This window comes from Pongo abelii, chromosome 15 (assembly GCF_028885655.2).
Source record: "Pongo abelii isolate AG06213 chromosome 15, NHGRI_mPonAbe1-v2.0_pri, whole genome shotgun sequence".
NCBI classification, from domain to species: domain Eukaryota; kingdom Metazoa; phylum Chordata; class Mammalia; order Primates; family Hominidae; genus Pongo; species Pongo abelii.
In genome coordinates this window covers 110,733,489-110,749,668 of record NC_072000.2, presented here as the reverse complement: position 1 = coordinate 110,749,668, position 16,180 = coordinate 110,733,489, and the positions used below count along the sequence as shown (strand labels likewise).

Genomic DNA, 16,180 nt, shown 5'->3' with positions numbered 1-16,180 from the left:
GCAATCCTAAGCAGAAAGAACAATGCCAGAGGCATCACGATACCCAACTTTAAACTACACCATAAAGTCACAGTAACAAAAACAGCTTGGTACCGGTACATGAGGAGACATGCAGAAAAAACGGAACAAAATAGAAAACAGAAATAAAGAAATAAAGCTGCACATATACAACCATCTTATATTTGATAAGGCTGACAAAAACAAGCAATGGGGAGAAAACTCTGTATTCAGTAAATGGTGTTGGGACAACTGGATTCTGGCAGATATACAGAATACAAGAGTGAAGGAGGCTGGGCAGCTTCTATCTAGATATCAGAAGATGTGTATAGAGAACCCTACATGCCCAGGAAGAAGCCTGATGCAGGAGTGGAGCCACCACAGACAGCCTCTACTAGGGCAGTGCCAAAGATGGGGAGAATCGCTTGAACACGGTAGGTGGAGGTTGCAGTGAGCTGAGATCATGCCATTGCTCTGCAGTCTGGGCAACGAGAGAAAAACCCCATCTAAAAAAAAAATTAATGTAAGAGAGTATAGAGCCCAGAAATAAAGCCAAATATCTACAACCAACTTTTCTTTGACAAAACTGACAAAAATATACACTCGAGAAACAACGCTCTATTCAATAAGTGGTACTGGGAAAATTGGACAGTCACACGTAGAAGAATAAAACCAGACTTCTATCTCACCAGAGGCAAAAATTAACTGAATATGGATTCAATATTTAAATGTATAAATTGAAACTATAAAAATACTTGAAGAAAATATGAGGAAAATTCTCGGGACATTGCCCTAGGCAAACAAAATATGACTAAGACTTCAAAAGCAAATGCAATGAAAACAAAAATAGAAAAATGGGATTTAGCTGAACTGAAGATCTTCTGCACAGAAATAAGAAATAATCAATATAGTGAACAAACAACCTACAGAATGGTAGAAGGTATCATCTCACCTCAGTTAAGATGACTTTTATCAAAAAAGAAAAAAAAAGGCTGGGTGCAGTGGCTCACACCTGTAACCCCAGCACTTTGGGAGGCCAAGCCGGGTGGATCGCTTGAGGTTAGGAGTTCCAGACCATCTTGGCCAACATGGCGAAACCCTGTCTCTACTAAAAATACAAAAATTAGCCAGGCACGATGGCAGGCGGCTGTAGTACCAGCTACTCGGGAAGCTAAGGAAGAAGAATCGCTTGAACCCAGGAGGTGGAGGTTGCAATGAGCTGAGTTTTTGCCCTGCAATCCAGCCTGGGTGACAAGAGTGAAGCTCTGTCAAAAAAGGAAGAAAAGAAAGAAAGAGAGGGAGAGAGAAAGAAAGAAAGAAAGAAAGAAAGAAAGAAAGAAAGAAAGAAAGAAGAGAAAGAAGAAAGAAAGAAAGAAAAGAAAAAGAAGAAAGAAAGAAAGAAAATAGAAGAAAAGGAAGAAAGAAAGGAGGGAAGGAAGGAAAGGAGGAAAGAGAGAGAGAAAGAAAGGAAAGAGAAGAAAGAAAGGAAGGGAGGGAGGGAGGGAGGAAGGAAGGAAGGAAGGAAGGGAGGAAAGAGAGAGAAAGAAAGAGAGAAAAAAGAGAAAGAAAGAAAGAGAAAGAAAGGAAGGAAGGAGGGAAAGAAGGATGGGAGGAAAGAGAGAGAGAAAGAGAGAGAAATGAAAGAAAGAAGAAAGAAAGGAAGGAAGGGAGGAAGAGAGGAAGGAAGGAAGGAAGGGAGGAAAGAGAGAGAGAAAGAGAGAAAGAAACGAAAGAAGAAAGAAAGGAAGGAAGGGAGGAAGGAAGGAAGGGAGGGAGGGAGGGAAGAAAGAGAGAGAAAGACAGAAAAGAGAAAGAAAGGAAAGAAAGAAAAAGAAAGAGAGGGAAAGAAGAAAGAAAAAACACTAAACATTAACAAATGCTGGTAAGGATACAGAGAAGAGAAAATTCTTATGCATTGTTGGGGAGAATGTAAACTAGTACAGTCACTATGGAGAGCAGTGTGGAGGTACCTCAAAAAACTACAAATAGAACTACCATATGATCCAGCAATTCCACCACTGCAAATGTATCCAAAGGAATGAAAATCATTATATCAGAGATTTCTGCACACAAATGTATATGGCAGGACCTTTAACAATAACCAAGATATGGAATCAACCCAGGTGTCAGATAGCAGATGAATGGTTTAAGATAATGTGGTGTGGATACCTGATGAAATACTACTCATCCATAAGAGGAAATTCTGTTATTTGTGGCAATGAGGATGAAACTGGAGGACATTAAGTTAAACGACAGAAGCCAAGAACAGAAAGTAATACACCTTACTTTCTCACTCATACATGGAAGCAAAAAGAAAATTAGTCTGATATAAATAAACAATAGAACAGAGGATACTAGAGGTTGGGAAGGGAAGGGGAAGAGGATGAGATAGGCAGAGATTTGTGAAAGAACACAACATTATAGTTAGGTAGGAGAAATAGATTATAATGTCCTTTACCACTGTGGGATGAATATAGTTAACAATTATATGTAGTTTCAAATTGCTATAAAAATGATATTGAGTGTTCCCAACACAAATAAAATGTTTGAGATAATGGATATGTTAATTATCCTTATCTGACCCCTATACATTATATGTATCAAAACATCACTATGTACCCCATGAATATTTACAATCATAATTTGTCCATTAAAATCACATTTTAAAAAGCACAACAGTCACTGGAAGTGACATAAATGGAGGCTCTGAAATAGGTGTGGGGATAAAAGGAGGCTCTGGGATACATTACAGACCTAACATGTCATTGGTCAGAGGAGCTTCCATTGTATTTGTAGCACTGAGTAAATCTAACATTTCTCAAAGCTTCCCTCTGCAATAGAGACCTGAGGTCCAGGGATGGCTTGCAGACAGTCAGGTGTGCAGAGGGAAGAAGCAGGAGTGGAGGGTTCCTGGCCCATTCAACAATAGTAGGAATTATAACTATGCATGTAGAGAAGTCAACATTGTTTTAAATAAGTTGCATCACTGGATGACAGGGAAAAAATCCAATGGAAATCCTTAAATATTATTGGTAGTGAAACTGTTTTGGGTGAAGAAATGTTCACTGAAGTTAAGTTAGCCAGTAAAGCTGTTAAGAACTACAGTAAACATTGGATTGGATTCAGCTTTGTCTGAATTCAGTGTGGTTTTTCCTGGCTCAGGCAGGGGTCAGAAATCAAGATGGATAGGTGGTGCCAATTAGAAAAAGCCATGGACCAGAAAGACTCACAACCGAATTTTTTCAGATGTATAAAGGAGAGTTGCTACCAATCCTACTGAAACTACTCCCAAAAATGAGGAGGAAGGACTCCTCCCTAAATTATTCTATGAGACCAGCATTATTCTGATAACAAAACCTGGCAGAGATGCAATAAAAAAGATAACTTTAGGCCAATATTCCTGATGCAAAAATGCTCAGTGAAATACTGGCAAACTGAACACAGCAGCACATCAAAAAGCCTAAACCACAGGCACTTTGTTCCTGGGATGCAAGGTTGGTTCAACATGTGCAAATCAGTACATGTAATTCATCACATAAAAAGAACGAAAACCAAAAACCATATTATCAATAGGCACAGAAAAGTCTTTCAATAAAATTTAACATTCTTTCATATTAAAAACCCTCAACTAGGCATGAAGGAACACACCTCAAAATAATAAGGGCCATCTATGACAAACCCACAGTCAACATCATACTGAATGGGAAAAAGCTGGAAATATTTTCCCCTGAAAACTGGAACAAGAAAAGGACACCCACTCTAACCATTCCTGTTTATCATAGTCCTGGAAGCGCCAGCCAGAGCATGCAGGCAAGAGAGAGAAATAAAAAGCATCAAATCAGGAGAACAGGATGTCAACCCAATCCTGCCAGTGAAATGATCATAGTCCTGACTCTGTAGTTTGGTTTGACATTAACTTAAAAAAATTGTTAAGTGATTATTGTTTTAAATATTTCTTCTGAGCCTTTCTCTATTTCTTCTCTTTCCCATTATATGCCTGAGATATATATATATTTAGTGTCTCACTCAGTCACCAGGCTGGAGTGTAGAGGCGCAATCTCGGCTCACTGCAACCTCTGCCTCCTGGGTTCAAGCGATTCTCCTGCCTCAGCCTCCTGAGTAGTTGGGACTACAGGTGCACGCCACCACGCCTAACTAATTTTTTTGTATTTCTAGTACTGATGGAGTTTCTCCATGTTGGCCAGGACGGTCTCAATCTCTTGACCTCGTGATGCACCTGCCTCGGCCTCCCAAAGTGCTGTGATTATAGGCATGAGCCACTGCATGTTATACTTTTGTAATTGTCTCACAATTCTTGGATAAATTGTTCTGGCATTTTATGGGTGTGTGTGTGTGTGTGTGTGTGTTGTGTGTTTACCTTTTTATTAAAAAAAATACTTTTTTCTTTGCTTTTCAGTTTGGGAGATTTCTATTGATATATTTTTAAGTTCAAATTTTTTCCTCCGCCATGCCCTGTCTACATATAAGTCCATTGAAAGCATTACTTATTTCTGTTACAATATTCTTAATATCCACTTCTTTTTCCTTTTTTAGATTTCGCATCTTTCTACTTGCACGTCACAGCTGTTCCTGCATGTTGTCTGCTTAATTCATTACAGACCTTAGCATATTAATCAGAGTGGTCTTAAATTCTTTGTCTGATAATTCCAATTTACATGACATAACTGATTCCCATTTCAATGTTTGTTCTGTCTCGTCACGCTGTGGTATTTGTCTTTTAGTATGTCTCCTGATTTTTTACAGCCAGAAATTATGTAAGAGGTGAAAGAAACTGCTGTAAAGATGCCATTAGTGATTTCATCGTAGGGTGTGGAGAGAAACATGTTCCATAATCTTATGGCCACAGCAGCTTAGTCTAGTAGGCTCAGGCCTTTGAAAATAAATACCTACATAAGAGTGAAAAGTTAAACCATACATTTGGATAGTTTGCTTGCAAATCAAATATTTAGAAAAGGACTTTTACCAAAAATATACAAATTACCTTACCATTGAACAATAATAAAACCACACAATTTAATTTTTAAATGGGCAAAGACCTGAATAATAATGGCATTTAAAAATAAATACATGCCACTGTCATTTAATTTTCTAATAAACTGCAGACATATACGTGTTTAAATGCAAAGTCTAATGAAGTCAATAAAATATGAGCATAAATAAATAAATAAATAAATAAATACAAAAAGTGATCAGCTTGATTTTCATTATGTATATGCACATTTAATATTAAAAATACTACTAACCTATTAGAAAGCATAAAATGCACAATATAGACAATATCAAATGGTAATGAGGAAGTTGAAAAACAGGAACTTTCACTCTTTGCTGATGGGAATGCTAAAATTGCACATAGACAACTACAGTTAATAATTTATTTTATATTTCAAAACAACTAGAAGAAAAGATTTATGTGGCACTATTGCATCTTGGAAGTAAATAACTCTTGAAAACATTTTTCAAACTCACAGCTGGAGGGAAATTGCCTTAAGTCTCAGATGAGACTTCGGAATTTTCAGTTGGAGATTGACCAAGTTAAGACTTTTGGGAACCATGAAAAAAACATGATTTTGCAAACTTAGAAGGGCTTGAGATCAGGGGACACAAGAGTGCAATGATATAGTTTAGATAATTGTCCCTTCCATATCTCATGGTGAAATGTGATCCACAATGTTGGAGATGGGGTCTACTGGGAGGTTGGGGGTCATGAGGAAAGATTTTTCTGGAATGGCTTGGTGTCCACCCCATGGTAATTAGTGAATTATTTATGTATTAGCTACTGTGAGATCTGATTGTTCAAAAGAGTCTGGCAACTCTCCTCTCCTCTCTTGTCCCACCTCTCACCATGTGACACCGCCTGCTTCCCCTTTGCCTTCCACCATGACTGTAAGCTTCCTGAGGCCCTCACAAGAAGCAGGTGCTGGTGCCATGCTTCTCACACAGCCTGCAGAACTGTGAGCCAAATAAGCCTCTTTTCTTTGTAAATCACGTGGCCTCAGGTATTAGTATTAATTTATAGCAAATGTAAAATGGACTAACAGTCTGCCAAAAGCATTATACAGATTCAACGCAATTTTTAACAAGTACCCGATATAATTGATGACATATTTAGAAAACAACAATCCGAAAACTCATATGGAGCCAACAAAGAGACTGAATAGCAAAGGCAATCCCAAGCAAAGAAAAACAAATCTGGAAGTACCACATCCTATGACTTCAAATGATACTACACGAATAAAGTAAGAAAGACAGCATGGTGCCAATACAAACAAAAAACAAAAAACAAAAAACAGAGCAACAACAAAAACAGATTAATGTAACAGAATAAGAAACAAGAAATAAAGTAAAATATCTACAACCAACTGTCCTTTGACAAAACTGACAAAAATATACACTGCAGAAACAACCCTCTATTCAATAAGTGGTGCTGGAAAACTTGGATAGCCACATGTATAAGAATAAAACAAGACTTCTATATAACCATAGACAAAAATTAACTTAATATGGAATCAATATTTAAATGTATAAATGGAAACTCTAAAAATACTTGAAGAAAATGTAGGGAAGAGTCCTCTGGACATTGGCCTAGGCAAATAAAATATGACTAAGCTTAAAAAGCAAATACAGTGAAAACAAAAGTAGACAAATGGGGCAATTAAACTAAAGATCTTATGCACAGACAAAGGAATACTCAACATGGTGAGAAGAAAACCTGCAGAATGATAGAAAATATTTGCAATCTATTCATCTTGCCAAGGGCTAATATACAGAATCTACAAGTAACTCAAATAAGTCAACTAGAATAAGCAAATAACTTCATTAAGGAGTGAGTAAAAAGACATTTCTCAAAAGAAGACTCAGAAGTGGCCAATAATAAGAAGAAGAAGAAGAAAAAAAAACTCAACATCCTCAATCATCTGATGAATGTAAATTAGAAACAAAATTAAGTGGTATCTTCCAGTAGTCAGAATGGCTGTTATTTAAAATTTAAAAACAAAACAAAACAAAAAAACAGCAGATGTTGGCAAGAATGCAGAGAAAAAAAGAATGTTTATATATGCTCGGTGAGAAAGTAAGTTACCACAACCTCTATGAAAAACAATACGGAGATTTCTCAAAAAACTAAAACTAGAATTGCCTTTTGTCCCAGTAATTCTCCCAACTGGGTATGTTCCTCCTAAAAGGAAACTTTTATATCAGAAAAAGTTGCCTGTATATTCCAGAACTATTTCCAATAGAAAAGTCTTATAATCTATCTAAGTGTCCATCAATGGATGATTATGTAGATAAAATATGATATGTGTAAACTATGGAATACTCTGCATCTATAAAAAGGAAATTGTGCCTTTCAGAGCAACATGAATACAGCTGAAGGACATTATCCTAAATAAACACAAAAAATTAAAAACACATGTTCTCTCATATCATTTTAATGTAAACGTGGGTACTTATGTACATAGAGGCAATTAATAGAAACTGGCGACTGCAAAAGAGAACAGGGTGAGAGAGAAGTGAGTGCTGAAAAATTACCTGTTGGCTGCAATGTTCACTATTTGGGTGATAGGTACATCATAAGCCCAAGCCTCACCAATGTGAAATACATCCATGTTACAAAACTGGACATGTGCACTGTGATTCTATAAAAATAAAAACAAAGAGAAAATATAAACAGAATTTATAGACTGTTAGCTAAATTTACTAATAAAAAATAAAAATGCAAAAGGAGTGATTCTTTGTTTTGGAACTCTTTCTTATTTTCTGGTACCATAAGAAATTGTAAACTTTACTCTTATATTCTCTTTCCAAGCCCTAGCATTAGCAATTTCTCCAAGAAATGCTGGTTGCTTTCATAACAGAATGGTATTAAAAACTCAAATCTTGATGCTGGGTGTATTTTTTGTTAATGTGCCATCATTTCTTGTAGAACCCCTCAGGTAATGACTCTAGGAAGTATGTGTTGTGTATTAACCCATATATACACACACATCTAAACTATTTTTGTCAAATTTATGTACCTGTATTATGCTAAACTTGCAAATATACTGACATATCTGCCCTAAGTTAATACCACATGAATGTTTATCATCTTCCTTCTATTCCTGTCCCCTACCTCGCACTCCAACAGTGGGGAACCCTCTCCCGCCATACACCCTCTATTCCCTTTGTAGTCCAGTTCCAGGATTGCTTAGAGTGGAACCAGACTGTGTTATGTTGTGCTCTTTTGTGGAACATCATCAGCTGGGGTACAGTGATGACATGCACTTTCTTTATTCTTTTATCTTATTGTCTACACTGTTTCTGAAGAAATAGTCTCTATGGGAGGCTTTCCTTGCCAGCCTGTTAAAATGGCCATCCTGCAGCTTTAACCCTTTCTCAGAAATAAAGTCTCCTTTCTAAATTGATAAATTGGGTGATTCTTCAGTTGACCGCACAAGCTGGCGGGAACAGTTAGATGGTAATTACGTAAATGCCTGGAGGACAGGTGTGCACAGGGTTGGGGTAAGAACTCCTGGGGGACTGCATACCCCACACTTCCATGGAATTTCCCTCCAGAAACTTCTGGGTTCTCAAGATAAGAATCCAAACAGAATCCCGCATGGCTCTGTCATCAGGAGAACTATTCTCTGATCAATATGCCCAGAGCTTTCTCCAGACAGACTCTATGGAGAAAAAATACTTTTCAAGACCTTTATTCTATGTGAGGGGAAGGGATTCTTTTCCATCCCAGACAGCTTCATCTTAGCCTTCCTGGGTCAAGGAAAGGGGTATAATTAATAAAACAACTGGGGTCAGATTCAAACAAATAATCTGTGGATGCTGCAGCTAGGAGGGGGAGTGGAGGAAGGAGGAAAATCAGATGTACCACTGGAGACTCCTTGTAAAGGGCACAGCCTAGAGAAAGTACAGCAAGATATCACTGAAATTCAGTTTCCGGAACATATACTGCTCCACTGCCCACCATATCACCCTCTCACCAATAGGATTAATATGGATTAAAGAGAAAAGTGTGGCAAGGCACAGACTCTATCTAAGGCCTAGAACATAGAGAAACCAAAGGCAGTGAGAGAGAACAAGTCAAGGACAGTGAAGTGATTTAAAGCCTCTGAGACCAACAGCTTCAGAACCAAGATCACGGCCCCTCCCTCAATGGCCTTAGATTTACCTCTCATGGGGCATCTGCAGGGTTCCCAGGTGATGACTGGCAAAAATAACATGAAGGCACTTTCGAAATCTCCATTAGTACTGAGCTTGCTTTAGCTCTGTTTGGGAAAAAACAAAACAATGAAACAACAACAAACATAACCAGGACTAGAGTCAGTGTTGGAAGCACCTTTCATTGGCAAGACACTAGGAAGGAGGGCAAATTTGCGGCTTGTTACAGTGCAAATATGCCACTGAGAGTGTGGGGCAGGGGGCTTTGAGACATAGGGTCTGTGTGTAAAGTTATACTCTGATGTGGTCTTCAACCACATAATCCTAAAAAAAAGAGGCTGCCCCAAAGTTCCCATCAGTTCCTGGACTCGCCATGTGTCTGGACCGTATCAGTGCATCTGGAGCTCCAGGAAAGGTGCTCCCTGGTGGCTTTAGTGATTCCTTGCTGTGCTGAGGTCTCATTGTAGATTATGTTGGGTTTTCTAAGGCCTATTTCCTATTGTAAGAGAGGGCAGGAGAAGCAATTGATGCCACTGAAAAAGCATTCTGAGCCAGGGCACAGCCACCTCATATTGGGCTTGATACGCTGGGAGGAGAATTCTCTGTGAGCCCAGACAGGAACTTCCATGTAGGGTAGGAGCTGAGCTGCAGGGGGTGCTCAGGATGCACCCAGCCCAGGATTCAGCCCTGGAGCAGGTGCACAGGAGGCTGGGGAGGGGTTTTCTCTCAGGAGTTCAATGTTTCTTATTTCAGATCAATAATGACCTAAAATTTAAATAAGAATTTAGCAAGTACTGATGTGCCCTTAATTATGTTATTGTATATGTAGCCTATACCCAACCCAATAATTTAATGCAAACCACATTTAAATGGAGAAATGTCTACTCTTTTAAAATGTATTTATAGTTAGGAATTGAGCGGTGGTTTTATTAGTTCAATGGTTATTACTACCAGGAGATACGCTCATCCCAGAGGTCAAGGCCCAGGGAAAGTTCAGGTTGTCAGTGAGCCATAGGAACAACGAATCACATTGAGGACCATGTCCTGTGAGACTCTGGGTTTCTGTAAGACGAGTTCTGTCTTCACGGACTTCTGAGCATACCAGAGGACAAATACCATTAAACAAATTTCAGGGCATGGAACTCAGCAGCCCGCTGTGGCATGGTCCACGTGTCACCTATCTTCTCCCTCAGGGTGGGGTGGCTTCAGCTACGAAATACCTGCCTCATGAATATGCAAATGCACTGGCATCTACCGAGGTAAATACAGATCTGTCCTTGCCCAGAGAGCATCACACAACAACCGCATCCCTCCCCTCAGAAGCCCCCAGAGCACAGCACCTCACCATGGACTGCACCTGGAGGATTCTCCTCTTGGTGGCAGCAGCTACAGGTAAGAGAATCCTTAGTTCCAGGGCTGATGAGGGGACTGGGTCCAGTTAAGCGGGGTCTCATTCCCTCCTCTGTCCTCTCCACAGGTGCCCACTCCCAGGTGCAGCCGGTGCAGTCTGGAGCTGAGGTGAGGAAACCTGGGTCCTCAGTGAAGGTCTCCTGCAAAGTTTCCAGATCCACCTTCACCTTCCACTACATGCACTGGGTGCGACAGGCCCCTGGAAAAGGGCTTGAGTGGATGGGACGTGTTGATCCTGAAGACGGTAAAACAACATATGCACAAAAGTTCCAGGGCAGAGTCACCATGACCGCGGGCACGTCTACAGACACAGCCTACATGGAGCTGAGCAGCCTGAGATCTGAGGACACGGCTGTGTATTACTGTGCAAGGCACACAGTGTCAAAACCCATATCCGGAGTGTGTCAGAAACCTTGAGGAAGGAGGCAGCTGTGCTGGGGCTGAGATGACACGATTTATGAGGTTTAAACGTGTTTAGAAAAGGGGTTAAGTAATTGAGGAAAAGAAGCAATAGAAAGATGTATACGCTCAAATTATACAGGAAATAGTCTTTTCAACTTTCACCGTGTAAGTAAAATTCACAGAGAGGGAAAGGCAGCAATCAATCAGGCTGATGCAAACATTCCCATGGAGGGTTTGTGAGGATGCAAATTTTAAAATTGAATGGAAAAATCATTTGGAGTAGGATTGCTTGATCATATGGTGAGACTAAATATAACTTCTAAGAAGTGGCAAACATTTCTTCCAAAATGTTTTTGCCACTGCTTTTACATTATATTTATTTTAAAACACTTTTAGGATCACAGCAAATTTGAGTAGAATAAACAGTTCCCATGTACTCCTGCCCAAGACACGCACAGACTTCTCCATGACTAACACTGCACTGAAGTCATAAATAACTTGCAACAGATGGACCCACATGGACACATTAATTGTCTCCTTTCCTGGTGGTCCGTGGTATAATAAGCCTAAATTACCTTGAAGCACCCCGGGTTCTTCTAGTGGGTCACTGGGAATGATGCCAGGTAGAGGGAAAGTGTGTGGGGACATTCCTCTTTGCACTCTTTCCTCAAGAATCCATAAAATGTACATTGATTTAGAGCTCAACTAACTCCTGGTTTTCTATGCCCCTTTCCGGAGGGTAAGGTCTCCAAGCATTTACAGCAGGGGATCTCCTCAAGAATCCATAAAATGTACAGCGGTTTAGAGCTCATCGGACTCCTGGATTTCTATGCCTGTTTCCAGAGGGTAAGGTCTCCAAGCATTTACAGCAGGGGTCCCCAAAACCTAGGCAGTGGAACAGTACTGGTCAGCAGCCTGTTAGAAAGCAGGCCGCACAGCAGGAGGTGAGTGGTAGGTGAGCATCACTGCCTGACCTCCGCCTCCTGTCAGATCAGCTGCGCATTAGATTCTCCTAGGACCCGAATTCTATTGTGAAGTGCGCATGCAAGGGACCTAGTTGGAGCGCTCCCTGTGAGAATCTAATGCCTGATGATTGCAGGTGGAACGGGTTCATCCTGTAACCACCCGCCACCACCATCTATGGGAAAATTGTCCTCCACAAAACTGTTCCCTGGTGCCAAAAAGGTTGGGGACCACTGGTGTAGAGGCAGGTCTGTGCAACTAAAAGACTAGCAGCTTCTGGTGAATCCCATAATTAACGTCCTTTAATGACCAGTGGAGACTTGTCTTGAGGGACTTCGTGACTAATACCCTTGAGTTGGATTCAAAACACTATAAATTCTTGGAGGGTGTTTCTGGATAAAGCCGTTTGTGCAGAAAACGCAAACACATGCATGGGATCCAGGCAGGAAAAAAGCTTCCTTTAAAAAGTGGTTTGGCACCTGGAAGGAGCCCTCAGTGTTGAGCACTGGACCCCTTGCTGGCTGCACTTTAGCCAGAGGCCTGAACCTGATTGGTCTTGTAGCAGGAGAACCCCACTGGGGTCACAGGTTACAAAAACGTCTGTCATCCTCCAACTGAGCAAGCCCATCTGCGTGCTTGTCAGTGTCAACCCCATGAGGGGTGCACTCTGGAAGATGACAAGATGCACACAAACCTCCTCCCACCAATTATCCACCACCACACACTCAACTGCAACCCGTGCTCCAGAAAGGGACAGGGGCCTGCAGGGATAAACAGAACGGAAGTATTTTCCTCCCTAGGAAAGACACTGCCAAATACCACATGTTTCAGGAAGATTAACTCATAAGTGTTCAGGAAGTGACTGAAGGGCAGTGGTGGGTGAGGTGAAGGGGCAGCCTCAGGGCTGCACATGAGGAGGGCTCCCTCCCCAGACAGGCTTTTCCTCCAGGAGCTGTGCCAGGAACTCATAGAGGATCAGAAAGGATTCTGAGAACATTATTCTGTGTTGCTGCCTAGAGGGGGAACATAAATTATAAAAAATAAATCAGTTCCAAACAAAGTATGACATTTGTTACTAGAAACAATCCTGTGAGGATCCTGACATAAGCCATCATTATCTGCGAACAAACATGTAAACCCTCCTTCCATGGGGAGGTCGACGAGGTTGGTTCAGTTCTTTCATGGAAAATATCCCACAAACTCCTCTCTACTCCCTGCGTATCTCTGGGTCTTTCAGTGACAAGTTCTCCTCAGTGGAATGTGCTTGCTGCAGTGAGATATTCAATTTTCCTGTCTTCTGTGTTCTCACGTTTCTCTCCCCATCTGAGATTAAGAAACTTGCCTGCATGTAGTACATTACAGTCTAATATCTCTCATGGACAAAACAGTGGCTAAACCAACCAACCTCCTGTGGCTGACAGTAACCACTGGCGGCCACCATCCCCTCCACAGCCCTGTGTCAGAACATCACCTGAGAGATTGTATTAGCAACTTTCTTACAGAACCATCTTTAAAAACTTAAACTTAAAAACCCATTTCACATGGAGATGTCATCTATCCATTTTCTCTTCCTAGAGAAATAGAAGGAGATGAATACCAAATACACTTCATATCTCCGGATTATTCAGATATAATTTTCACCTTATCACCTTGTGATTTCTGGTCTACACAGAACTCTGCAAATTTTTCTCACTGGTGTTATACCAAAATTTATGAAGGACCAGATACTGGAATAATTTTAACCTACACTATTATTGTAATAATTCTAAGAATTTAGAATTGCAATTATCCTCTTTTCATAGATGAGTAAACTAACCTAAAATATGAGCATTCTAACTGGTCCCGGATATTCTGATTTTGTTTATTTCTTCATGATTTTACTATCTCCAAGGTATTTCACTGATGTCTATTTAGGGGAAACAGCCCCTTATGGAAGTTGAAAATCCACAGTCTCCCCAGCAGCCCAGTCACTGCCTCCGAAGTTTCTTAGGGTCTCCATATTTTAGTGGCAGAAAAAAAAATGTCTGAACAGTGTTTTTTTTCTTCCTCAAAGTCAGAAAGGCAGAGAACGCTCAGGGGGAACAAATATCAACACAGAGCTTGAATCCGTCTTCTGCAAGATCATATCTTTCTTCAAGAACATACTGGTCTCTAAACCCTCAGGCTAACATGCCTCCTGTGGAGGAGAGCATCTACTCACTCACTGTAGCCCAGCTGACCATGCAGCTAAGTGTCTGCAGCCTCAGGAACTGCAGACTCTCAAGTGTGAGACTGGAGCTGATGGGAAGTGAGGTCAGGTCTTGTTATGAACTGGTTAAATATTTTCATGGTGCCATGCTCCTGGAAATACACTTTGGAATATATTTTGGAATAATGAATGATGAATCTTCTGGTGAACTATTGTTGGGAAGATTATTATGAATTATTATTTGGGGAAGAGAAGTGAAGAATGGCTTTAGTTTTCTTTTCTGAGGAACATGGTGAGTTTTCATTCCATGTAATATGATATGGTGAGGTGGTACATTCAAATATATAATTCACAATTTTCCGTTGCTATGCTAATACACAGACATAGATGCAGATAGAGATCTTTAAGTCACTTGTACATGCAGGTTTTCGCTTTCCATATGCTGTCAAAATAAGTATAGAGTTGAATATAATCTGCAAGTGAATTCCTGAGTTGAACATAGTTTCTACCATCTGCTGCATAAACCCAGCTTGACCCTCCTAATAGGCCCAATTGATCCTTTCAAGAGGGTGTCTCTTTCCCAACTTCCGAGGCTCGTCTACGAGAGGCCTACAAAAGCTAAAGAGCACAACAGACTCCTCAAATAGGTGTCTGAGAATGATATCACTTAGAAAAAAAGTAGCTGATTTTTTTCTAACTTCATGTGCACTGACATCTTTCAGGACACATAATGTCTATTGATTTTAGGCATGTGTGCCTCTTGGTGGGCAATGCCTTTTCTTCAGAAGGGCATTTATCTGAGCTTATTCAGGCAGGTGCACCTTTCTGACATCAGATTAGGTGAATGCCTTGATGAATGATCTTTATTAAGAAATGGAGAACTTCCCATCAATGTGGCACGTTTAAACCCTGGGGTAGCATTAAATACGTGGCAAGCCCTTGGCTAGTGTTCTTGGATGAGGCTTTGTGGACAGAAAAGGCAAATACACGAACTGGTGTCAGCCAATAACCAATGCTGCTCCATATAAAGTGAAGGGTCCTATTTAGTCAACGTGCCATCGAGTGGCTGGTTGGCATCTAGCGTGAACCCTCTCGGGGAGCGGCGGGGGCACCAGTCTGTTTTGCTGGCAGTACCTTAGGCAGGGGAAAGAGCCTGATTTGTTTTCAGGGGGAGAGTCCCAAGGGGGTCACTGGGTATGAAAATGCCTGATATTCCCTTGCTGAGCAATTGTGTCGGCTTACTTCCTTTTGTTAACTCCACGGCAGGTGCACTCTGGAAGATGACAAGATGCACACAAAAATCCTCCCACTAAAATATCCACTACTATACATTTATAAATAACCTGTGCTCCAGAAAGGAACAGGTGCCTCCATGGATAAGCATAACCAAGGTGTTACTTTTATCTGAGAAAGACCCTGACAATTGATATACATGACAATAAAAACATAAAATAAGAGATGCTACACACCTCTGAACTATGAGTGTGGGCAAGGTAATAAGTCACCTAAAAGAGACTGCGCAAGAGGAGACCACACTTCCTTATGCGGACTTCTTCTCCAGGAACTCACAGAGGATTCTAAAGGATCCTGAGACCACCCCCAGTAGCCACAGGTGAGATGCAGTATTATTATATTACAAAAGAAAAAAAACTGTAAAACTTCATACATTGTGGAGTTAGTTAAAAATGAATTTCCAAATACTGTCTGACACATAAATGGCAAAAAATAATAGAGGATTTTCTTATATTAGCCTCTGGTAGTTTTAATCAAACATTTAATTTACTTTTTTATATTTTATTTTACATTCTGGGTATATGTGCAGGATGTGCAGGTTTGTCACAGAAGTAAACGTGTGTCATGGAGGTTTGTTGTACAGATTATTTCATCACCCTGGTATAAAGCCTAATATCCATTAGTTATTTTTTCTGGTCATCTCCCTCCTCCCACCCTCTGACCTCTGATAGGCCCAGTGTGCCTTGTTCCCCTCTATGTGTCATGTGTTCTCATCATTTAGTTCCCACTTATAAGTGAGAAAATGCAGTATTTACT

At 40.5% G+C, this 16,180-nt stretch overlaps 1 protein-coding gene and 1 gene segment (V, D, J or C); both read left to right on the top strand.

Annotated features, from left to right (window-relative positions):
- The window catches only part of LOC100938028 (immunoglobulin heavy constant mu-like), a 478,283-nt gene that overhangs the window by 127,735 nt on the left and 334,368 nt on the right, over positions 1 to 16,180 (top strand).
- Positions 10,444 to 14,415, top strand: LOC100939054 (immunoglobulin heavy variable 1-69-2). Its single transcript, XM_024231417.3, has 3 exons — positions 10,444 to 10,560; positions 10,646 to 10,949; positions 14,382 to 14,415. The coding sequence occupies exons 1-3, from the start codon at positions 10,515 to 10,517 to the stop codon at positions 14,413 to 14,415; spliced, it is 384 nt and encodes a 127-aa protein (XP_024087185.3). The 5' UTR covers positions 10,444 to 10,514.

Coding starts and splice junctions, on each gene's coding strand:
- LOC100939054 (XM_024231417.3), top strand. CDS start 10,515: ATGGACTGCACCTGGAGGATTCTCCTCTTGGTGGCAGCAGCTACAG. Junction 10,561..10,645: donor CTTGGTGGCAGCAGCTACAG/GTAAGAGAATCC, acceptor TCCTCTCCACAG/GTGCCCACTCCCAGGTGCAG. Junction 10,950..14,381: donor GCTGTGTATTACTGTGCAAG/GCACACAGTGTC, acceptor TATTTGGGGAAG/AGAAGTGAAGAATGGCTTTA.